Source organism: Stegastes partitus, unplaced genomic scaffold (assembly GCF_000690725.1).
Source record: "Stegastes partitus isolate 25-593 unplaced genomic scaffold, Stegastes_partitus-1.0.2 Scaffold1831, whole genome shotgun sequence".
Classification (NCBI taxonomy): Eukaryota; Metazoa; Chordata; class Actinopteri; family Pomacentridae; genus Stegastes; species Stegastes partitus.
Genome location: NW_007579562.1, coordinates 29,201 through 54,029, shown reverse-complemented (window position 1 = coordinate 54,029; position 24,829 = coordinate 29,201). Strand labels below are relative to the sequence as shown.

Below are 24,829 nucleotides of genomic sequence, written 5' to 3'. Positions count from 1 at the left end.
CACCTTCAGGTAGTAGGTGATGAGCAGCTTGCGGAGGTCGTACACCTGCAGCATGGTGGCCGCGTTGTTCTCGCTGATGCTGTAGCCCTCCAGCAGGTACTTGGTGGCCATCACCTCCCAGGCCAGCCAGCGCAGGTTGAACGCAGCGTTGCAGGACAGCATGTGAGGCAGGTGACCCGGCTCGCAGCAGCAGCAGGCGTCGTCCTCCTCCACGCCCTCCGTGATGGCCTCCACCTCCCGCTGCTGACAGTACGTACCTGGAGACGGAGAGACGTGGAGGTCGTCAGTCAAACAGCTACTTATCTCATCATCCACTCACGCAGAAGGAGGAAGAGATCTACCTCTGAACTCCAGACCCCTCAGCTGGAACGTGACCAACCCGTTGCCGATCTCGATGAGGTGGACCAGGGCGTTGAGGTAGTCAGAAGCCAGAATGAAACAGTCCCCGGCGCTGTAGTTGCCCCATCGGCCCAGCATGAGGTCGCCGCAGAGGGAGTGCTGCAGCGAGCGGGTCAGGTACTCGTAGAAGATGGAGTTTAGGTTGTTGTCGTCGCAGCCTGAGAGAGAAGACAAGCAGAAAAAGACCTGGTCAGATGGAAAGATGGTGCAAAAAAGATTAAAAAAGAAACGTGTCTGCTGCATCTGTGAAACTACGAGATGTTTGTTTGTAGGTTGGTATAAAGAAAGACCTTGGAATTCAAGTTAGAAAGGACTCACCGGTCTCCTTGTCCACCTGAGACACCAGCCTGCTGTTGGAGTTGTCAATACGCTTTGTGCTGCAGAGGACAGGACACAAAAGTAGTAAAAACCATGCAGCCAATGAAGAAACCAAATGGCACCATTAATACAAAGTGTCTCCACATAACAGACAACACTATAAGTCTCCTTTATCATATTTAATGCAGTCTGAGATCAGTCCACAGCCTCCACAGCGATCCGACACGCTTGAAGCTAAATATTTCAAACTGTTCTGTCAGTCGCTGAAAGCCTTGTTGTCGTGTCTTCTTGTTGTGTTTTGAGGTTCGCGATGACAACTTCCTCATCGGCTGCCTGAAGAAGCGGCTGAGACGATTTTAATGTCACGAGTTTGAGTTCCAACGGCGTCTAAATATAATCACAGGCAGAGTTTGCACAACAAAGCTCTGGGAGTATTTTTAGAGTGCTTTCAGCGAGCCCAAAGACACACAGTCGCTCACATCAATAAGTAAGAGGGGAACAGAGAGGTTACGTCGTGGAAGCGTGAGCGCGGCGGGGAGGAGGGTTTAGCTTAGAAGGATGGGTTTGATCGCTCCTTCAGTTCATAAGAAACGTGTGAAAAACGCAAACTTAACAGCTGAGTTCATATATTGTATGAAATAAGTCATTTCTTTACATTTTCTAACATACAAATCCATTCAGTTATAACACAGAAATACACATCCTGTCTGCACAACGGGACCAAATGATGCTTGTTGCAGACTGTCTGTGTAGATTCTCAGTCATCCAGGTCATGATCATCCTAAGAGCTTTCATTAAAAGGCAGCTCGACTTCTCTTTTTGGTTCTCGATGACAGTTCAACTCTCATCCAAGCTCAATCCTGATGCCGAGTCGCAGATACAGTAATTGTCACCCTCAAAAATGCACGACTAATGGCCCGTTAACACCCCAAGATTCACATACTTTGTGGTCTGATTGGTTGTAAAAGAGTCAGGGAGGACTCAAGAGGTGAACGGTGGTGTAAATGTCAATGGAATGACATCAAGACTGCATCATAAGTACCAGATAATTGAAACTCTGCATCCCATCATACACTTAGAAATGGAAGAAGCCTCTTGGATGAGAGGTTAAATATCTTCAAAAATCAAAACCAGAAGTCTAGCTGCCTTTTACTGAAGTTCTTAGGATTTGTCGGGGGCTATTTTTAGCAACACATTAATATGCATTTAGTTCATTAGTGAATATTTGCAGCAGCAGGACTGTGTTTGTCAGGATAAACTACAGTTTCTATGTTTGTTGTGATGAAAAAACGCAGCATAGGATTGTTTGTTTCAGAGAAAAAGTCCCTATTTAGCAACTTTTGTTAGCTTGATTAACTCATTGTTGGTGTTTTTTTTAATAGGATTTGTAGACAGTGTGATCTATTGTTTAACTAGCAGCTATAAACTGTGTAGGAGAGATGGTAATAACCACAGTAACATCAGCTGTTGGCTACCGTCAGACTACATTTTTAGTGTTTAGAATTTGGCCGTCACCATCTTAAGTCACACTACGATACAATAACAACTTTGTCAGTCACAAGGTTGACCTGCCCTAAAGCATACTCTGCTTCATCATCTATTTTCCTCTAAATGGAACCATAATTTACAAAATAAACATCTTGCTATGTTAGAAGAGACTTGAAAGAAGCAATTGAGACCATAAACTCATTAGGAAAATGTTTACTGTGCTGGAAAATTAAGTGAGAAGTAGAGTCATTTTCTCATAAACTTCTTCTAGGAGCTGCTTTCTTTCTGCAGGTTTAAGGCACTAAAGTCTGCACTGACGTTTATTTTTAGACCCAGAGGCTGCATCTATCTTTTATATAGTCTTATACAGTGTTTCCTATTCAAGATTCAAGAGTATTCAGAGTGTTTGAGAAATTACAATCAGTCGCTGGCTTCATCAGCGTCTTACTTGTAGTTCCGCTCCCAGAACTTGATGGGCCGCGGATACGAGGAAATGAAGATGGCACTGCCAAGGAAGGGAGCCAGCGGGGTGTAGAAGATGGTGGTGAGCAGAGTCTGGAGCAGCAGCATGGCTGAGTCTGAACACTCCGGTTAAGGAAAGAAAAGCTGACGAGGATGCACTTTAACACAAACAGATGCACACTGCAGGTCTTGGAGAAAGGATACGAGGCACAGCGAACGGCTGAGCAAAGGCATGGAAAGCGCTGCCCCAGGCGATCTGCCAGGGAGCGATGTAAACCAGGATAAAGTGGAGCTTCAGCAACAACTCGCGCATCTGGACACAAAGACAAACACACAGTCAGTCCTCTATTAAGAGAGTTCAAAAGAACAGTGTTTGCATTAAACAGAGGCTAAAATGTTTGATGTTTAAGTCTGTTATTTAATCCTTTTAAAACCTCAGACAGTTTCTGGGCATTCTTGTGTTCCTGTCACATTTTGACTCACTGTGGACTCATTTTCACTGCAAAATAAAGTCCTGCACCCTGATGGAAACAGCACAACCATGGCTAGAAATAGAGAAACTCAAAAGTGACGTTTATGCAGTTTAACAAGGTTCTAATGCCATAAAAAAGTAAAAGCAGAAGCTGGATTTCTCTAATTCCGTATTTTACACTCAGGTGTTACTAATACTGTAGAAAACAGTGACTCTAGGTATGATAGATATTTAACTATATGCAGTTTTAATTAGTTTTCTCACTAGCCTGCAGTTCAACCCAGTTCAACAGAAAAGTCCCTGAATTTTTGTCTTGTGAATGTTTGTTGCATCTGAGTCGCCAATAGCTTCACAGCTGAACTGACGAGCACGGAATTTTTAGTTTTTTTACAGAATCTGGTTTGAGCAAACAGTTTATTTTTGGATTTTTTTAAAAATAGATGTTTAAAATTAAGTGATTAATATTAAATTTACAGTTTTAAGCTCAGATTTAGTTTCCTGGCAAAGTGGCATGTCAAAGATGAGCAGTTCAAGGACTGTTGGAAAGTTAACAATTCAATGATTCTTTCGATTTTGATGGATAAATGTGTAATTTCAGTGGTTTTTAAAAGACTGTATGCCTTTCATACCTGCCAGGATGTTCTGGGACAGCAATCATCTGCATATAAACTGTATTCATCCAGCTGGGTTTGTGGGACAACATTTACAAAAATAAAAACATATCTCCATCCTCGGTGTCTAATATTAGTGGGTTCTGCTCAACACACATAAAAACTACTTTAAAACTTTTCAAAGTAAAAATGAAATATCTTTCTGCAGCTTTTAATCAGCTCAGAATGACCGACAGTTTTCATTAAGAGTCTCTTTTTAAAGTGGCTCCGGAGATTTATTATTAGCAGAGCCGCAGAAACCGTTCACACTTGTCATCTGGGATATTTTCTCAGCCTTGACAAAGCTCCTCCAGAGCAACAGAAACACCACAAAAAAAAAACTGCCTCTACATGCTGAGTAGCATTTCCTGTGGTGAAAGAACTAACCTTTGGTGTAAAGTTGGTGGAGTTTCCCTTCAAATGAAATGAGTCATGAAGTAGCCATCATGACTAAGGCAGAAACAGATGAGCCAGGTGAAGTCTGTCTGGATGTTTGCTGGAATGTTTGCCCTGACATCTTTCTCTTTCTCTGTCATTTTGTTTTTATTCATCTTCAGAATCTGCTTCAATATTCACCTACCACTGTGTGTGTGTTTCTGAAGGCATCTATTGGATTCTTTAGTATTCACAAAAACAGAACGTGAGCTTAAACATTTGCACTGTATCCAAACTTTTATCTCCTACCTTGTGAAAGACGATAGACATGATGAAGAAGTCCAGCAGGAAGCTCTCGGAGGCTTGGGGACAGTCAAAATGGAAAAAAACCAGCGTGAAGAGCAGGGTGAGGAATTGGAAGCTGGGGTCGCAGAAGGACGAACGCAGGAGTTTTAATCCGGCAACCGTCGTCAGGAGAACGTCACAGCTGGAACAAACACGAGTTCAGACGGCAGGTTAAACAGGTGAATCTGGAGATGATACGTGTGTTTAGTGGCTGTGTGTGTCCACTCACTGGATTCCGAGCTTCTTGCGGTGACTGAGGGCAAAGCCGTCGTTAGTGAGCGCGCTCAGAATGATGGCCGGATACACCACGTACTTCTCGAAGCACAGCAGCCCCACGTACAGACGCTCAAACCACATTAGCACAGCGTCCTCTGCAACACAAGCATGAATGAATAATCAAATCAGAACCACAGCTTTGTGGAGCACAGAGAGAAAGTGTGCAGGGCTTCTAAAACATATAATCTAATATATCCTAATCGTGATTAAAAAAATAAATTCAGGATTCATCTTCTGGGATGATGAAACAAAACGTTGAACAAATCCATCCTTTAGGTGCAAAGAAATCTTCCTGAATAAGTGAAAACTTTCGACCTGCTGCTGGAAACATCTTGGAGTCACCAAAGTGAGCAGAATTCATCCTCTGGACACCAAAGATATTTAAATTTAATAGCAAACCAATCAGTTGTTAAATATGGAAATGGGCTCCATTAATCTGACGGCATCCAAATGTGTTGACTGCATGTCTGACTGAGCTTCCTGCTCACTTTTAGTCACAACGGTGATCTTACTAATCAACACAGATCTGAGCTGCATGCCTAATATGTAAATGGATAGACTTTGAGCTTTGTAAAGTGATATCAGGAAGGCTTTTTCTACATTTTAGCACCAATACTGGTCCAAAAAAAACCTGCCAAAATCACCAAACACCTTTTCTAAACTGATATCTCCATAAAAATAAAACTTTACAGTGATGAGCACAGAAACACCTCAGATTAATGAGGCTCACCAATGATGAACATAAACCAGGTTTTTACAAAACATTAACGGGAGCTGAAGTTTAGTTTGTTGCTTCTAGTTGTTTGTACGAGTCTTTCCTCTGAGTTTACGACATGTGAGCAGCTTCCAACAGCAGCTGGATCTAAATGAACATCTCAAAAGCAGCATGGACCAGCAGTAACTTCAGTACTTATCATCATAAATCATCCCCGACATGGAAACAGGATCAGTCAGGATCAAACAGCAAGTCACACTGTGCGCTTTTCTTCACTTCACACAGGTGAACAATCACAGCAGGACAAATATTGCACAGATACACGACTCCCTCCTTCATTTTGGTGCTTATGTCTGAATAAAGCCATGAAAACACATCATTTTAAAAGTGATCTATGTCTGAATGTTGTCACTTTAACAGACTGATAAAGCCAGCAAGGTTACTTACCTAATTTCTAAAAAGATTTTAGCCACAAAACCACACTGCTAACAAAACAACGGTCACCTTCAATTGCTTTGTAGAACATTTGCTATTAGTCCAACTATATGATCTGTATATGGAAATAGGATTATACACAGTAAGCATGCTGACCTCTGGGTTCAAACTGGTGGTACTCCTTGGTCTTGAGGACCGGATGGGAGATCCACAACCAGGGGTGATGCTTCCTCAGCTGGGGGATCAGGTAGTGGGTGACAAATCCCACCGTCCCAGCCAGAGCGTACAGCACGATGGTCACAAAGGGCTGCGTTATGACACAATATGAGGATTAAAGTCATGATTTGGCATTCTGAGATCAATAGAAAAGGCTGCGTTTATAACAACAATCTCACCTTAAGAGACAGGAACACAGTACTCGCGGTGATGGCGAAGGTCAGGATGTAGGCAACGGAGCACACGACAACATCCGACAGCAGAATCTCCTTCTGCAGAGCACAAGAGGGTTCAGAGCTGCACAGTCCACATGAAAACGCACACAATCGTCATTTAAAGGTGTGTAATTATTTCTGTCTAATGGTTTTGAGCCTTCGGTTTTTGGGGATCAAAGACGCGGCAGCTTGAGGAGAGTTAAGAAGCTTCACAATCCCCATTAATGCCGTAAAAGGCGATAGGAGGCTCGCGTTCTCTGATGCATAATTCCCTGTAATCACGCACGGTGATCGACAGCGAACGTTGCTTCATTATCTCGCCTGCCGTCTCACAAACAGTACATACGAATTCACAGGTGCACAGTGTTAATGAGTATTGATTGTGTGATGGTAATTATTGTGAGCTGACACGAGCTAATATGGCTCGGAGCTGGACTGATTAATTAATGCTCAGAGGAGACGCGGGAAAGTGTGTTTACACTCTCACAGAGCTATAATCTGAACCTCATCATCCTCCATGAGCATTATTGATGAAACAAAACTACATTCCGTCTGTTTATTTCCAAACAGGAATCCGTCGTTACCATGGAGTTCTGCAGCTTCTCTGGCAGCGGGTCTTTAATGTCCGTGTCTTCCTCCTCCTCTTCCTCACTCTCCACCAGCGCAGGCATTATCTTCGACTTGATGAGAGACCTGCCAATATAATGGTACATGTGCTCAACAAATAAAGTCGTGAACAAAAGTTTACATACACCTATAAAGACCACGTGTAGACTCAGCCACAAACACTACAAAGTCTAAGGAATGAATACAGATCTGAAGAAGCAAATTATTGACCTTTACAAGTCAGAAAAGTCACTTGGACCCATTTCAAAGATGCTTCAAATCCCAAAATCAATTGTGCAAACAAAAGTATAAGGTGTCGCGGTACAGTTGTGTCACTGCCACGATCAGACAGACAACAACAAGCCATCGCCTGCTGCTGAGAGACAGCTGATCAGGATGGTCAAGTCACCAAGAATCACCAAAAAGCAGTTCTGCAATGAATTAGCAGCTGCTGGAACCAAGGTGTCAGTGTCCACCATGTTTTAGAGCGGCCGCCATGGAAGTCGAAGCCGTTTCTCTACAATCAGCACCTTAAGGCTCAATTAAAGTTTACTGTTGATCACTTAGGCAAAGAAAATACCTTCTGGAGGAAAGTTATGTGATCATATGAAACAAAAAATGAACCACATTGACCAGAAACATGGTCGGAGGAGAGAAACTTAGGTCTTCAACCTCAACAACACCAAACCTACCACCAAGCATGGTGGTGGCAGTGTTATGCTCTGGGGCTATTTTGCTGCCATTTTAAATGGTGCTTTACACATAGTAAATGGAATAATGCAGAAGGAGGATTACCTCCACACTCCTCAGGAAAACCTAAAATAATCAGCCAGAAAGTTGAGTCAGCTGAGTGGTCCAAGAAGACAATGACCAAAACAGACATCAGAAATGGGAAGGAAATAGTTAAACCAGGCTAGAATTAAGGTTTTAGTCCTGACTTAGACCCCATCAAGAACTCGTGGACTGTGATGAAGAAACAAGTCTGTGTCAGAAAGCCAACAACCACACCAATTTTGTCAAGAGGAGCAGTCAAAGATGCAACCAGAAGCTTGTCTATGGCAATAGCACCTAATGAGGGTGAAACTTGACATTTAGCCAAATATTAGAGTTGCTGTGTGTATGTTTTTGACTCAGCAGATTTTGTCATATTTCCAGAAGAGCGACAATAAGTCTATGAAATAACCAAAATGCAGGACACGAGTTTCAATCATGCCATCACAGAAAATGTTGTAGTAGGATCACTGGAAACTCCAACCTACCATGATATAGATGGTCTTTACAAGTGTATGTAAACTTGTGTTCATGACTGTACATGAAAGGTATCAGTATTTTTAACCATCTTCCTTCCCTCATGGTAAAGATTCCAGCTCTATTATTAAAGAGACAACATGAGCATGCAAACATCCCACAAACACTATTATACTTACATCAGGACAGAAGGGTCGCTGCTCTGCCGGCTGAGGTGGTAGGAGAAAACCACCAAAAGGCCACAGAAACCAGAGAACAGGGCTGGAGTGTGCTGCTCATCCCACGGCTCCTGTAATCACACGCAAACACACTTTACACCAGCGTGAAGAATCGTGCGCTGTGTTTTTTTGTAAAAGCTGCTGCTTTTAGATCTTCACAGCAAAAGCTTTTTCCCCCCCAGCTGCAACCCTGCAGCCACTTCTGACGGATGACCGGCAACACTTTGTGTTTTACTGCAGCTCATCTTAGTTCCATCAGTGGAACTCCCTTGCTGCAGGCTATTTATAACTGAACTCTATTCCTTCAACCAGGGGGTTGACCGTGCACACACATTCAGCTCAATACTGAAGAGAAAAAGGTGGAAAAAAAAGATGAGAAATAACTATATTTACACCTCGCTACCTGCTTTTTCTCTGTTTTGTTTCCTACCTTGAGGGCTCCGAAGCAGAAACCGTAGAGCAGAGACAGAGCGATCAGACTGCGTAGGATGCTGTAGATCGCAGAGATGAGGCTTGTAGCAGCTGAAAGACACAGAACGGGGATGAAAATATATGTAGTCATGTGAAACACTGAGACACAAGATGTATGTTTACTTAAGGCCCTGAAAACTTCCATGTCAGTTTTATTTGCCAAATATGTGAACACATGCAAGGAATTTAACGTTTTCTTTTCTCTCAAAGTACGACACAAAATAACCTACAAGTGCATTTAAACAAATGCAACAGGCTGCAGAAGGAAAACTTGTGTTTGACTACTAGTGCAAAATAAAAGTTTAGTGCAAATGCAGGTATTGAACAGAAAATCCAAACTTACTGACACTCTGAGATATAAGCAGGTATAAGATATACAGTATAGACAGTGGGTCAACATTTAATTTGGTGGTTTATTATGAGCAATAGTTGCAGATATAAATGCAGAATGTTCACTTAAACAGATTTTGTGAACAAATTAAGATTCAGGAACATGAAAACTATAACCTGATGACAACTAGTACGTTGTCTGGTCAATCGAATCTAATAAAATCACATCTACATAGTCCTGATGAAGCAGTTTTGCTAAAGTTTTGAGTGCTAAATTCATCATAAATACTACCGAAATCGATTTTTAATATTTAATGTTATTGGCAGATATTTCTAAGACATAAAACCAAGTTTTCAGGGGTCTGAAAGGCATCACAGACCTCAAACTAGGACCAAAGGATCCATAGATGGAGGCAGAAATGGCAATTTATAGTAAAACTTAATCAAAGATCTGGATTCATTAACACAATGGATACTGAAATCAAAAGTTTTATCAACCTGTTCCTCCAAAAAAGTGCATGTCAACCTGCTCCAGCACGTAGATGGTGAAGGTGTTGATCTGAGGGAAAAGGCCCACCAGGAAGGTGATTGGGAAGCAGTACGTAAAACCTGTTCAACGCATAAAACAAAAGGCAGTTCTTAGTATCTGATGTGGACAAATCGTTGCTTTGAAAGGAAATAGAATAAATTGTACAAACATAAATGGGAGGTGTGTGAAGGCCATGTGTATGTCAGTGCATGTAGCCTCTCCTGTGATATTTGTCCCTACCCACGAGCATGTCTCGCAAGAAGCGCAGCACATCGTAGCAGACGATGGTGACTCCGTACAGGGTGGAGACGGGCAGGTCCTTTATCCTCAGCAGCTGCTCCAGCAGCCAGATCAGAGCGCAGAAAATGCAGAAGTAGGCCGCTCGGCTGTAAGCCACCAGCTGGTTGTGACCCTGCAGACATGAACACTCGCTGATTGGGCTGATAGATACAGAGGTTCACCCTCATTTCCATCACAGCAAGATAACACCTGGGCCGGATGTCATGATAATTACAAACACTGCAGTAATATCAGGTCGTGTGCGTTCACATTAACATGGCGACAACCAGAGCTCTAAAGAGGTCGGATCCTCTGCAGCCACGTTGCACCAGAGAAAAGATGAAAATGATTCATATAGAAAAAGGGACAGTTTTGAAATCAACACTGACAATATGCATCAGTAAAGAGGAAGCAGGGATGTCCTGGGTTTAAATTAGTTTCTAAAATATTGGTATTAATCATGCAGACTTGTCTTGTCTGTAATCTTTCTGTGACAAAGAAACAGACTCACATGTGTCGGTGACGCTGCGTCCGGTTGGACACTCTGGAAAACAAACCCACAGAAGTTGAACCAACATTTGTGAATTAATAAAAGAACTATTTAAAACAGCGGTGATAGTACCAAGTTCAGCAGGGAGGAAGTGAGTGGGAGCAAAGAGGAACTGAGATCAGTTTTACTTTTAGACTGCGTGAGGTCATCACAGAACACATGTTGAGCCCACACTTCAAATTCCCTCAAATACAAAACAACACAATGATTTCTCTCAGTTTGGGTTTTCCTTCACTCAGACACAAAACTCTCGAGCATCCACCAGCTTCCCTAGAGGTTGTTTTACCTTCAATAATGAATACTGGCAGCTGGCGATCACCAGGCAGAACTGGAAAACCCAGAAGTCTTTGAAGCAGCCATGGTTGAGAAGCACAAAACCCAAAAAGGAAACCAGGAAGGCCATGAAAACCGCAACTAGATTCTCCAGAACTTCCTGATTTCTATGAAAAAAAACAACAACATGGAGACACGTCACAAGGGTGCATCCAGTAGCTTAACAGGCACATAAGTCTGCTCGAGATGAGCATCGTACACAAAATGGACTCATTTGCTAAAAGGCACAGACATCACGGGACTGAGCTGCTTCTCGGCTGGTGATTATACTGAAAAACATGGCGCTGGTTGTCACAAAGCATTGAGTGAATTTAGCATCAAGGAGACAAGACAGAAAACATCCAGTGAGTGGCTTCCTGGTGGGTGAAAATCAGCTGTTCAGATACGAAAGGATGCAAGAAAGAATCACGGCAACAACACAAAACATAAAACGATGTGTCATGCTCTAAAATCTCTACGTTTAAATAGCTTTTATTTATTGAATTTCACCAGTGAAAAGTGTGTGTGCTGGCAGATTTTGTGTACTACCTGTCCAAAAGGGCAAGCAGGGTGAGTCTGTCGTACAAAATGTTGATCCACTTTCCAGGAAACAGTTTGAGTTTGTAATAAATTTTCCTGGTCGGCTTCTCCTGAGTGGAAGTCTCTGAGGAGTCGTCCAGAGAGTCTTCTTCCTGACAAACACACACACACACACACAAACAGTTTACATCGGCTGTACGAGAAGCCAACTGCAATAACAGAGGAAACAAACACAGCCTGCTGTATGAAACCCATGATTCTACATGTAGCATCAGTCACAACACAGCTGGAGTCGTTGCAGGTGCACAGAGCAACACGAGGTGCACCACACAAAGTGGTGCATTAATGATTCAGCAGAGAGTTCTGTGTCGTTTGAGCCTCAACAACTAAACCAGACAGGTTATGTCAGCCCTGCTGGTCTGCATCCAGAAGTGATGTCGACTGATTCAGGACTCATCTTATGGCCACTGTTTCAGCACTGACTCATGTCTATGTCACTTAATCACAGCTTGACGGGGAGAAAACGCCTAATTTGATTCACCAGTTGTCTGATTAATCAAACTGAACTGACTTTTAATTATGTAAAGATGTTACTCATGAATCTTCATTGAATTCATTGAATCATTTAGTCAAAGTTTTTATTTGGAAACTGTTGAATTTGCATTCTAATTACCATGACTGTGTTTCTGACATCATGAAACATTTGCAGAAGTCCTTTTTCGAGGAATTTTACACCTACGTTGTTGACATTCAAACTTTGCTTGCTCACTTCCTTTAAGAATACATCACCACCAACTCACGCATGAAACAACATGAAACCATTGCTATAAACCGTATATTATACCACCCGTGTGCATGAGCTTCCTCGGTGTATGAGATACAAAGAAAATTGTGATCCATTCTAGAGATCATTGATCCACAGCAACAGCTTTGCAGCCACACTTCAGCGCACATACTGAGTAGCCTCATGTATACGGTGCATTTTTTGGATCCCAGATGCTACAGGTTTGTGCAATAAATACAGAAAGTGAACGTAGACAGACACCTGAAAGATCTCAGGGTGCGTCCTCCGGGGCCGAAGCCTGTGTGCAGGGATGATGCGTCGCTGGAAAGGGCAGTCGGCGTGACCGCCCGCCAGGCCGTCCTGACACTCTGAGTTGGATGAAGTTGACAGCAGGTCACTGAAGACAGAGCGGACCGATGTTAATATGTGGAATAAAAACGATGACGCAGGCAGACATGATGATTAAGAAGATGAAAGAAGGCAGTAAAGTTTATACAAGATGTGTCAGGAAAGTTCCAGGACTGGTGTCACAAAAGATATAATTCAAATCCAACCTATAAACTACAAGCTTTCCCCAACGAAGTAATCCCCCTGGAGTCTAACACACTTTCCCAGCCTTCTCTGCCACGCCGCCATGCACTCCTGGAAGGATTCTTCCGGGATCCTCCGCAGTCACAGCCATCTTGATGTCATCCACATCTTCAAAACTGGTCCCTTTGATGACCCCCTTGAGCTTGGGGAAGAGGATCCCATGGAGCCAGGTGGGGTGAGTAGGGAGGTTGCTCCAGCACAGCGATGTTCTTCTCAGCCAGGAACTGTCGGATGCTCAGGGCGTTGTGAGCAGGCGTGTTGTCATGGTGAAGCAGCCACGACTTGTCCTGCCACAACTCTTGCCTCTTCTGGCGCACTGAACGAAGCAAATGCCACAGGATCTCTTTGTAGACGTGCTGGTTGATCATCTGAACGGGAAACTCGTAGTTTGTAGTTTAGGTTAGAAATATATCTTTTGTGTCACCAGTCCTGGAACTTTTCTGACACACTTCATAGATATGCATGTAAAAGTGCTTCAGGAGAACATGCAGGTAGAAAAAGTCAGGAAATAAAAAATGGCAGGAAAAGACAGCTTGTTGCAGAGTGTGAGGATGTGACAGCAGTACCACATGTTGCCAGTGATGAGCTCTGCTCCGAGCGGCAGGTTGAGAGCTCTCTCTGCGTACAGCTTACGAGGCCGGTCTCCTGATGGCCACAAACAGACACACGAAACATGTCAGACTTCTTTTTTCTATCTGGATAAGTTAGACGCAATGCCTGATATGTGGGATTCATTTAGCGTTACAGACAGACTGGACTGAGACCGAACAGCTGAACGTCTTGGAGTCATTCCAGAAAAATGTCATTTAATCTACCAGCTTTTTGGGCTGTTTCTAAAGTGAAGCCATCAGCTGCTGGCAGGGCCTCCCATACACACTGTGTGTTTGTGCAAAAGATCAAAATATTAGTCAGCGTGCAGACTGTGCTCGCGCACTGTCTGAGTGTTTGTGAATACACGTGACTCTCGGTTTGTCTACTGCACAAAAATCACATCGCTAAGAACTCATAGAGGGAGAAAACGCTATGGATACTACACAACACAAGCTGCTTACTGTGTACAGTGTGAAAGGTGTAGGCTTCTTCTTTGTTGGTGGCCTCTGGTCTGCAGATCACCTGCAGCATGGAGCTCTCAGACTGAGACGTTTGCGACGGCAGGGAGTCGTAGTCCGGATCCTTTTCTCTGTCTGTCTGTGGACTGCAGACAGGAAACACAATCAACTGGAGCTCCTGAGTGCTCAAGTTTTAAATCTATTTCAGTGTATATGTTGTGTAAAAGTGTGTGTGAGTGATGAAGCGTGTAACTCTGCAGGCAAACTTACCTGTCAGGAGAGACTATTGGGATGTGTGTGGGCGGAATAGCCTGCAGTGTGTTGGTAGGCAGACTGGTGGGTGGTTTGGGTCGCTCTGGTTTGTTGTCAGAGTTGGTCTCTGTGATCGTTTCATCTGGTCTGGAAGTTGCATTCTGACTCTCTGCACACAGACAAAACAGGATTGTGAACAGAAATGGAAAACACAAATCCCCAGTTGACGGTGAGGCATTTCAGAATTACTTTACACATTTAAATGCAACCATTTTTACGTCTGCACGAATCATTTGTATGATGTTATAAATAAATTAAATGTCTATGTGCAGTGACAAACCCACTGGGAATGGCAGGTTTCTCTGATTCACAGAGCATTTTAGCATCTGTCATTGTTTAGATTTGATAGCAAACTACAGACAAAGCTAGCAGCCAGCGGGTAAACACAGCAGAGCATTTATTTGCTAACAGTCAAATATTATACCTTCGGAGGTGGTGGAGACCAAAAACAGAGCTTAAAGGAGAGTAAATATCAGAATTACCTTCTAAACAATGATAATGTTGCTCTGTTGCTTTCATTGACTATAAAAACTGGTTGTAGCAACTGTAACATCACCTATCACTTTGTGGACTACAGTTTTAAAGCCTTGAGTTTGGCATTTGGCTGTCACCATCTTGTTGTTTTAAAAAATAACAAGCAGGCAGCAAATCTGACTGAAAATTAAAGGACTCTCTGCCTACTGATACGTTAATGAGCTGTCAATCACAGCATAGCACCGCCTTAAAACAGTCACAGCTTAATCCTCTGTTTTACTCTAAATGGCATCATAATCTCGTAATTCAAAACCTTTCAGCATCAAAAAGTCTTGAAACTAGTAATTGAGACGATAAACTCATTAGGAAAATGCTCTCTGACGTAACAAATCAGTTGAGAAATAGAGCTGTTTTCCCATTGACTTCTATACAATCTGGCTTCCTATTGCAACCAGAGATGTCGCCTCCTGCTGGCTGCTAGAAAGAATACAGCTTTAAAGCACTTCTGGCCTTGACTTTACTCTTTACACTTGGAGGCTACGTCATTTTTATACAGCCAATTGTTGCTGCGGTCAGATGTATTTTAAAACATGCATCACTTCTGATTTTAATTTTGCAAAGGAGTCACCCTTAACTTGATTAAAAGCTTTTATAATCAGGACTGCTTTGCTTGACAATTTAACATTAGCATCCTCATTGTCTAGTGATTCTGAAGGCCATAATGATTTAGGATTACCAGGATACATGTTGTTGAAATCAATATGTTCTACTGACGTACAGCATAGAGACCAGTAAAACTAGCAATACATAGCCACACAGAGCCTTATATTTATATGGCTCACAGGACTAGAAACCAAGAGCAACAGCTGGAATTTACGAGCAAATGCTGACATTGCACTTATGTATGCACTTACAACCATCTCCAACTCTAACCCTTTAAAAATGTAGACAAAGAAAATGGATTCACCTTCGTCTGCAGCTTCCTGCTCCTCTTTGCGCTCTGGCTCCTCCTCCTCCTGTGTGCTGGCTCCTCCTCCTCCTCCTCCTCTCGTACTCAAGGACCCCAACAAGGAAACAAACTCCAAGAAGTTGGATTCGTTGGGAATCTGGCCCTCCTTCGCCTCCAGGTCTGACTTGGAACTGGTCATGGTGGTCTGACAGAAAGACAAATGTTTGTGTGTATCAGATGGATGCTGATTACAAGACACAGAAATAGAAAGAGAGCAAGACTGCCAACATACTGTGTTGTGTGAGCGGTCCGACAGCAGAACAGCGTCCTTCCCGCTGTCCATGCTCAGACCTCGGATGTGAGTCCTTCCACCGGGCCCGTAGCGGCACAACGTTTGCGGCAAGCGAAGGAACCCTTGTGAATCCACGTTAATTTCCAGCGGGTCTGTGTCGTCAGGGTGGGAGTGGACATCGATACCTGACGAGCTGTTATCGTTCGTCAGCTGAGGGCTCGGCGTGCTGTCCGTGGTCATCTGCAGAACAACGTGTTCCTGGTCTGGATCTGGGCACTCCAGTGTGGTGGACTCAGAACTGGTTGTTTCTCTACATAAGTGGAACTCTTCACTCTGGCTCATGGTCTGCTGCTGTTTCGGGGTGGGGTCGTCCTCCGAACCGGTCGCCTCCTCTCCCTCCTCCGCCTCCTGCCTCTCCTCCTCGGGGGAGTCGAAGGTGATGACGGGGATCTTGATGTGACATTCTCCTGCATCCTTCTGGGCCTTGAAGGGCACAAATACGACATGTCAAATGCACCATCTGTGAAATGTAACAACACCTCCGACATAAAGCTGTGCATTATTTAACAACAATCTGCCCCCAGCAGCCTCACAGAGATTCAGTCTGGACTTCCAACGTACATTTGAAGACTTTCCAAGTGCGGTGCAAACACGCGCTATCAAATTCTACTATTCTTCAAGTCTCGTGTGGACTAGTTGTTTGACATCTGTTGTCCCCTGGAGAGAGGATCAAATTCCTTCCTCTACGCACATTTTAACTCTTATCAGATTAGACGTAGTACCCCAGATATTTATGCATGAGAAAAGTGGAGATTTGACATTTGAATTCAGCAGCAGTTTCGCTGTAAAGGCTTTAATCTGATGCATATAAATATAGAAGAAAAAGGTGACACGCTGTTGGATCCGTCATTAAAAACGTGTGCAAACCACCAGAAATATGCTTTTTAGTTTAAGCAGCGATAAAAATGTTCCTATTCATCAGCTATACCCACTTCATCCTATCCCAGCTGACAGCGGGCCAGAGACAGAGTACAGCCTGGACAGCTCTCCAGGGCCAACACAAAAACACAGACAATGATGCACACTCACACCTACAGCCAATTAAGAATCACCAATTTGCCTACTGTGCATGTGCTTGGACTGTACTGGCACTCTGAGAAAATTACAGGGATAACATGCAGACTCCACACAGAAAGGCCCAAACCGATGCACAGGTTCAAAAGTAGAACCTTGCTCTTGTGAGGCAGCAATGGTAGTGGGAAATGTGTTGAAAAATACTACTCAACACATTTAGAATACGTCCATTTGATGCAGCCATAATGGCACAGAGCCTTGGCTTTGAATATTTCAGCAAGTGTATAGATTAAATAAAGCGCTGGAACAAGCTGATGCACAACTTAAATGTAACACTGTCGGATTTTAACAGCTTAAAAGCTAATTGAAGAGGAAATACATGAGAAAAGGTAGATGTTGATGTTCAAAGTGTTTCACAGAGAACCCTAAAACTGACCTGTGCATTCTCCAATAGACTCTGCTTGACGCTCTCCTCCAGCTGAGCGGCCGTCTGAGGGTCGCAGCTCATGGTGATGATGATCTTGACCGTGTCGCTTTCGTCCAGGTGAGCCGAAACAGGCCCGGTGCCGGAGTTATCAACCAGAACCACCTCGATCTCGTCAGAGCAGTATGTCTCCTCCAGTGTCTCAACCTGAGAGACGACAGGAGAGATACACGAAAGGAAGAGTTTTACCCAAGATGAGCAAAATGATGACAATACAATAAAATTTGCATTAAAATTCCTACCAGCGCAGACGGTTCTGGGTTGTCAATTAAGTCCTCCTTGTCGTCCTGGGGAGTCTCCAGTGAGTTATTGTTGGCATCTGAGGGCTCTTTTTGCCCCTCACTCTCCTCCTCACTCTCATCTTCGCTTCCCTTAGAAGGAGGCAGCCCTTCATCCACCGCTTCCCTGTCTGCAGCCTCTTTATCCTCACAGTCTTTTTCCTCTGTCCTCTCCTGCTCTGAGTCTTTCTCCACCGTCCTTTCCTGCTCTGATTGTTCTCTGTCAGCCACTGGACTCATGTCCAGTCCTTCTTCTTCAGCTTCAGTTTCAGCTATTTCTGCATCTGCTTTGCTCGTCCCACTCGCAGATCCCTGTCGCATCTCCTCTCTCTCGGCCCTGGACGGGGGCCTCTGCTGGGCCTGCAGAAGGGGGGCGGCCTGGTCTGGATTGGGGCTGGAGAGATCATCCGGTGAAGGCTCTGGGCTCGGCTGCAGGTCTCCCTCCACAGGCCCCTCCTCTGCAGCAGTCTCCCCCGGCCCTGGAATGGAATCAAAATGCAAATTTTAATTGTTGAATGATAGAAGTGCTCTAATCCTAAAATTCCTCCCATGGAGTGATTGTATTCTGTCATTTGGCTGCACTGACAACACACACAATTCACACGATTAGAGAGGATAAACATCTTCCCAGTGCAAGAGAATGAACTGCAGAAGGCAGATCAATCCTTCCGCTATTAAAATCAAATACCAACATTTCGCACAATTATGCAATTGTCTGATGCAATGCACCACACTGTTTATATCCCTTTTTTCGATCAGCTGACTTTGCTCTGACTAATCACCAGTGCATTAGGTCATACATTTACTGGAAGCAGTCAGCTGGTCTTGTTGGCTGGCTTGCTGGCTGACTGCTAGTTCTGAGCCTCTCTGAGCATATTTACAACAGTGGCGTGTTCGCAGAAAAGGAAGTTCTCAATCTGGATTGTCTAAGGAGCCATTCGGTGCATTAGGGAAGAGGAACCGAGTTTGCTACCAGCACGGACGGATTTTGACAAAACACTAAACAGGACACTTGTTCCCCTGAAGCGCATCTATGAAGTCTCAGTTCTAGTTAATGGGTGATAAAGGGTAAACATTAAACTGCACATTCTGTTGCCTTTCTACATCCTGTCTTCATTCTGAGAGCGCATCTCTTAGTCATGCTGTCAGAGTCCTTTTTAACATCCCACAGAATCACCAGAAAGTCATCTTTCTAAAAGCTGCTTCGTGTAGCATTCATTTGTACATTTGTGTACGACTGATGGAAACATTTCTGCACATTAACCTTAACCTCCTAACATTCATCCTTTCATAAAATTTTAGCCGGTTTGGAGTAGAAACATTTTAACAGAAGAACTTTAAACTTTTGAATATGTGCTTGTTTAGCATGTGGCTAAAACACAACCTGAACTACATCACTTCCAACATGGCACAAAAATGTGTTTTGTCAATAATAACTAGAACAACGATTATGCCAAAACTCTGCAAATCAACACAGACTTTTTAAATCTTGTCAAACACACGAAACTGCAGTCCTTAAGGCCAAACTTTATGGGAGCTACAGATTTTATGAAAATTGATCCGAAAGGTTGAATTATGGTGAATCTAACCGATGTAAAGCAATCGATGTTGACAATTTTTAAAATATTTATGTTCATGCGCAATGCTAAGCCATGAATTAGCTTAAACAGGTCAACATGGTGGCTGCTAAGCAGTTGAATCAAAGACATTTTGTTAATTCTAAAATTCTGCCCCTTTGGTTTGGCATTTCAGTTTTTACTACTGAAATCATTACCTCTGATCTATAACCTTATCTGCTACTAATCAGCTCATTTAAATCAACAGATAACCTCACTACAGCTCAGATACTCACTCCTTCCTGTTCCCTTATCACAGCCAAAATCATTAATCCACACATACCACAAGAAAAAACCCCTACACCGATCTTAAAATGTCACTGGACGATTTGTATTCTACATTTGGTTTGCTTTGAAAACAAGCATCAAATTGGAAAACTGTAATTGTAACTAGAAGATGGTTCCCATTTGACAAGTTTGTATGATTGCACAGAATCATAGAAATACAGGATGACTGAGTAGGATTGTGTTAATGATGGTGTTAAAGTGTGGTGTCAGAAATGAGACATTTCAGAGCGCTCTGTCGTGTTGGGCAAGTTTCAGATTTCCCTCTTGCATTAGTCTAGTGTCAGTTACACAGTTTTATAAAACTAAAGACTGGTTTTAATGAAAGACAGCCACTGTGACCCCTGGCTAACTCAGGACTGAGTTGCATGTTTCCACGGTGGTAACACTCACTGTAGTGACGATCAGCTGATCGGCCACTCAGCTGGGTGCGGGCAGAGACCTTAGGATTGACGCGCTGAATGACTAAATGTCCAGGCAATTGTCTGCTGTCGGGTGAGGTTCCCATTTAATTCGTTTCAGGTTAACATAAAAAACATTTGCTTACGTGATGGTTGAGGTGATGGTTGAGCCTGCAAACGGTGACAGCGGTAAAAAACCGTGTGATCTCCCCGTCACCCATGCGCAATTACCTGGCCCCTTACACCTGTGCAATATGTAGGCTTCCCCTGCCACACTAAGCTATGCTGCCACCTGTGGTAGGCAATCGCCACACATAACTAGCACCTACACTCACGGTAAACTTGTACAACTAAGGCAAGAACTAACTGAATAATGTGTCTTTCAGGGTTGCAAGGTGGAACAGTGGTTAGCACCGTCGCCTCGCAGCTAGAAGGTCACCGGTTTGCGTCCCAGTGAGGACGCCCGGGATCTTTCTGCGTGGAGTCTCCATGTTCTCCCTGTACAGCGTGGGTTCTCTCCGGGTTCTCCGGCTTCTTCCCACAGTCCAAAAACATGCTGAGGTTAATTAGTAATTCTAAATTGTTTATGTGAGTGTGCTTGGTTGTCTGTCTCTAAGTGTAGCCCTGTGATAGACTGGTGACCTGCCTTCACCCTAAGTCAGTTGGGATAGACTCCAGCCCCCCCGCGACCCTAGCAAGGATTAAGAGGTGTATAGATAATGGATGGATGGATGTTTCTTTCTTTCAACAATGTAATGAGAAGATAAAGAGATGTCAGTAACTTCTCGGAAATATACAGCAATGCAACACAGTCTATCAGATTTGTGTGCCCAAGGAAACTGCCCTCAGCCTGACTGCTGCATAAAGAAACCACAGCATTTCTGCACTGTGTCTGCATTTAATTTTAAAAATTTTTGCTGAACTTTCACAGTAAAATGTCTTTGCAGCTGGAACTGAGTGACATAATGTGAATGCTCTGTCAGACGCAATGATAAGTAAATAACAGCTTTGTGAAACTGGTGAATTTAAACGTGTATCTAAGTCCGACTATTAGATATTTTTAAGAAAAAAAGCCCCTAGATGAATGTGAAGACTGAAGCATAAAATTAAACATCAGTGATGCTTCGTGTTGCTCATTTTTTTTCCTTCAATAGTTACCCAGTTGTGTCTTAGTCAAACCTAGAGAGAGAACAGCATCACCTTCCACAGTCTTCGCCTCATCTGACTTGGAACAGTCCTGCGGGGGAAGAGAAATCCACAAACGCACGATTAAAATAATGCAGGTCGACACTGTGGTCTTCACGTCGGCAGGTGCTAGGCTTTTAACCTTCACTCACCACCCCAATCAGCCCCGGGTCGGTCTCGGTCTGTTTCACCGTCACCTGGATCACTGGACTGGGACGCTTCCGGGCCAACATCGTCATGGCAACGCTGTCGGGGACCGTGCTGCTCTTCCTGTTAGACAAAGAGACAAGGGAAGGGATGAAGAGAGACGGAGAGTCCATATAAGTCCATACGTCACTTTAAAAGGAGGCTGTCTGATCTTCACTCTTCCACTGAATGCTGAAATACACTAATTTACAGAGACAAGGAAGTAGGAGGAAACAGTCTGGACTTGCTGTTTCATCTCATCTCAATTAAGAGAAATACAGTCGCGCAGAGAACAGGAAGTGACGGCTTTTCTTTTATTAGTCTCGGCGCAGATCAAGTGTGTCACAGCGGAGTGGCCGACTGAAGATCACTGACCTCCCCTCATTAGCTCGCTCATTCACCAAAGCCGCACTGAGTCTTTGAAATGGAGCAGAAAGAGTCTGTATCCCACTCTGAGACACTTGATCACGAAACCAATCTGATCCCAAAGAAAGAGACGACTGAGGAAAATACAGAGCGAGAAAGAGGCGACTAAAATGGAGACTCGTGCTTAGTTATACTTAGTAATAGCGGCATTATTCTAAAAGGAGGTCTCAGGCCTAAATGCACAATTCCACGTTAATAATTAAGCTGTATCATTAGGGATTTAGCCCTCTAGCCTAGATTTTTGCAATGACTAACCTGACATGGAAGCGGCTCAAGGCACAAGCAGCAAAAAAAACCTGCCACTGCTGCTTCAGATTGATCCGGCTGATTGTATTTTCAGGATTTTAAGTGTTTTTACCTGATGCTGGCGGGCAGGCAGGAGTCGGAGGCGTTGCTTTTCTTCTCCGGGGCCTTGCTGAGGTCGGAGAGGCTGCTGCGGACCACCGCCTCGCCCTCATCGAACATCAGGTGCAGCCGGTAGTTGGCCAGCTTGATGAGGATGAAGAAGAGCGTGATGGAGGTGCAGTAGATGCTCAAAGCCATGGTGGTCGGAGGCAGGGCCTGTGGAGATAAGGGAAGGAGGGTTTCATCATATTCAAATCTCCAGAGTCTCCTGACTCTATCAGGACAGTTTGATTTAACGCTTAAAGCTGCAGCACCAACTATCTGCTCTCATTTATCTGCCCACCCGAGTGTATTACAGGCTCAGCGAACCACAAGATCTGATTTGATATATTGGCGGATTAATGGAGTTTGCAGATCCTCGAGGAAGGAACGGCCCACGGCAAGGAGCAGGAAGACTACAGACGAAGCATCTGCATCATGTCCACACATGACTCATACAGTTCTGGAGAGAGTTCTTGCTGTTTCAGATGTCTAAAGGTGCAGATTTACAGCCTACATTTACAGAATTGGTGCTCATATTTGAGTGCACTTCAACTTTCTTTCGTCATTTATCATCTTGCGCTGGGTGCGACCTTCACCGAAAAATGCTAATAAACTAGAAATTTGACACATCGCTCCCAGAAAGCTTGTGTTGTTTTTGCAGGGGGAAGCAGTGGATGTTTTCACACAGACTGGAAACCGTCAGCAGCAACAATTTAATATAGATTTAGTGTCAGAGCGCTTAAACATCTGTGGTGTCACTCGCACATCAGAATCTGTTACTTTGCATTACTAGCTGTCATTCATGGGCGGCATATTTTGGAGTTGTCCAAACACACAGTATCATAGTCTGCAGTATGTAACCTGGCTATAAAAAAAAAAGTCTGCTTCATTAAAAATGCATTATTTATAAGTTGTACTGGGTGCACATGCCTTCACATTGTATCATCTATTCATTTCAACAAGCACCCACTGCTCAGGTTAAGGTTTGTGACCTTTTGACACCGCTTTGCTTTATTAATGCAACCAAGTTTAATGTGACATCCAGTTGAGGTTTGGCAGCAAGAATAAGCCAGGAAAGCCTGTAATGTTAAGAAACAAGGGTTTTCTCTCTTATCTCCATGGCTTGGTGGTAGATCAGTCGGTATATTGTGATCTGTCTGTGCTGCACCTATTCCAAAAGCCAGGACGTGAAAATATTTGTGCACCGTAGTTTCACGCTTCCTGCCTCCACCAGTCACATCCAGGAGCAGCCATGCGTTCCGTCACTGCATGCAGGGGAAAGATACTGCGACAGTGCCCTTTTTCTAGCTCGTTTCCCTCAGCAGCAACCAGACAGTGGATAATGTTCACATTCTCGCAGAGCTGCTGCGTGTTTATCCAAACGCACATGAATAAAACGTCACCTTCTGGGTACCGTGGACACCTCACACCCCCTCCGCGGCCTTGAACGTCATGTCCCCCCCTCACCCCCCCAATAATAATAATAATAATAATAGTAATAAAAATAACTCACCAGATGGAGAGACAGGGGCAACATCAGGAGGAATATCCACAGATAGAGGTGGCAGGAGTTGTTGAATTTGTTCTGGTCCGGGTCGTGGTACCAGCCCCCGGTCAGGGATGCCCAGACTCCCTGACGCAGGGTCTGCACAACCTGGGAGCCCATCTCCGCTCCTCTCTCCTCCTCCTCCTCTCCGCTCAGGTTGGACGGACGGATGATGATGATGGTGAGGATGCTGCTAGGCTACAATGAAATGATCTCCTCTAATGCATGTCGCTACGCCTCCATGTTGGAGCGATGCGGCACGTCTCCCGAGCCTCCTCTTTCATGCCTCGTCGCTGCGCCTCGGCGTCGTCCTCTCGTCTGCCTTTTCCCATCCCAATGTCGATGCGTGCGTCGCTGCTGCCGCGGTCCTCATCTTGTCCTGTTGGTCTCTCTCCTTCCTCCCTCTCTCCTCTCGAGCTGCCTGTACAGATGCGCAGCTCTGACCGCCCCCTCCCTCCCTCCCTCCTTCCCTTCCTCCTCCTCCTCCTCCTCCCTCTCTGCCTATCCATCCTTTCCTATTATGTGAGTCCCACCTTCAGTGCTGAGGACGTGTGCGCACAGCCAAGCGGTTTGCAGGAGAAATCAGACATGTAATCAAGCCACATTGTGATTGTGTGTTGAGTCTTGGATAAAAATAAAACCACATACACATAAAAAGCAGAGCTTGTTCATAGAGAATCCAGAGAATCTTAGGTTCTTTGGGTTTTATGTGCATTCTTGTAGGTTTATAATCTTAGTTCTAAATTAGATTCTGATCCTTATGGTCTAATATGCCAGGTAAAATTGAGTTTTATATAATGTGTAGTGTTTCAATCCTCAATATTTAAATTCACAAAGGAAATCCACAACATAAGCAAAACATTATGGGGTCTTAACCTTAATATTTAGGTCAATTCCTAATGCCAGTCTTATTGATTGACAGTACTTTGGTTCAATGGTTGCTGCATTAAATGTGCTATTATAACTAACAGTGAATAAGTAGCTAATGCACTAAGGTAATGTGTGCAAACTGTAGTCTACACTCAGCATATTATATTATATTATATTATATTATATTATAT

The 24,829-nt window shown here is 43.9% G+C and overlaps 1 protein-coding gene across 1 annotated transcript in view; it reads right to left on the bottom strand.

The window, feature by feature from the left end:
* Nucleotides 1–23,888, bottom strand: part of pcnx2 (pecanex 2) — a 39,020-nt gene extending 15,132 nt beyond the window's left edge. Inside the window, exons 1-29 of the mRNA XM_008302540.1 lie at nucleotides 23,736–23,888; nucleotides 22,194–22,396; nucleotides 21,376–21,493; nucleotides 21,239–21,275; nucleotides 17,701–18,215; nucleotides 17,411–17,599; nucleotides 15,901–16,383; nucleotides 15,627–15,813; nucleotides 14,144–14,294; nucleotides 13,877–14,019; nucleotides 13,391–13,469; nucleotides 12,495–12,630; nucleotides 11,459–11,601; nucleotides 10,884–11,037; nucleotides 10,559–10,591; nucleotides 10,009–10,180; nucleotides 9,738–9,848; nucleotides 8,869–8,960; nucleotides 8,400–8,509; nucleotides 6,951–7,059; nucleotides 6,331–6,423; nucleotides 6,092–6,242; nucleotides 4,739–4,880; nucleotides 4,474–4,651; nucleotides 2,872–2,980; nucleotides 2,654–2,783; nucleotides 718–776; nucleotides 342–557; nucleotides 4–257 (exon numbers count right to left, since the gene is read on the bottom strand). Of these exons, the coding sequence (XP_008300762.1) occupies nucleotides 4–257; nucleotides 342–557; nucleotides 718–776; nucleotides 2,654–2,783; nucleotides 2,872–2,980; nucleotides 4,474–4,651; nucleotides 4,739–4,880; nucleotides 6,092–6,242; nucleotides 6,331–6,423; nucleotides 6,951–7,059; nucleotides 8,400–8,509; nucleotides 8,869–8,960; nucleotides 9,738–9,848; nucleotides 10,009–10,180; nucleotides 10,559–10,591; nucleotides 10,884–11,037; nucleotides 11,459–11,601; nucleotides 12,495–12,630; nucleotides 13,391–13,469; nucleotides 13,877–14,019; nucleotides 14,144–14,294; nucleotides 15,627–15,813; nucleotides 15,901–16,383; nucleotides 17,411–17,599; nucleotides 17,701–18,215; nucleotides 21,239–21,275; nucleotides 21,376–21,493; nucleotides 22,194–22,396; nucleotides 23,736–23,888 (4,650 nt within the window). The remainder of the gene's footprint in view (nucleotides 1–3; nucleotides 258–341; nucleotides 558–717; nucleotides 777–2,653; nucleotides 2,784–2,871; nucleotides 2,981–4,473; nucleotides 4,652–4,738; nucleotides 4,881–6,091; nucleotides 6,243–6,330; nucleotides 6,424–6,950; nucleotides 7,060–8,399; nucleotides 8,510–8,868; nucleotides 8,961–9,737; nucleotides 9,849–10,008; nucleotides 10,181–10,558; nucleotides 10,592–10,883; nucleotides 11,038–11,458; nucleotides 11,602–12,494; nucleotides 12,631–13,390; nucleotides 13,470–13,876; nucleotides 14,020–14,143; nucleotides 14,295–15,626; nucleotides 15,814–15,900; nucleotides 16,384–17,410; nucleotides 17,600–17,700; nucleotides 18,216–21,238; nucleotides 21,276–21,375; nucleotides 21,494–22,193; nucleotides 22,397–23,735) is intronic.
* Between the last annotated feature and the right edge of the window lie 941 nt (nucleotides 23,889–24,829).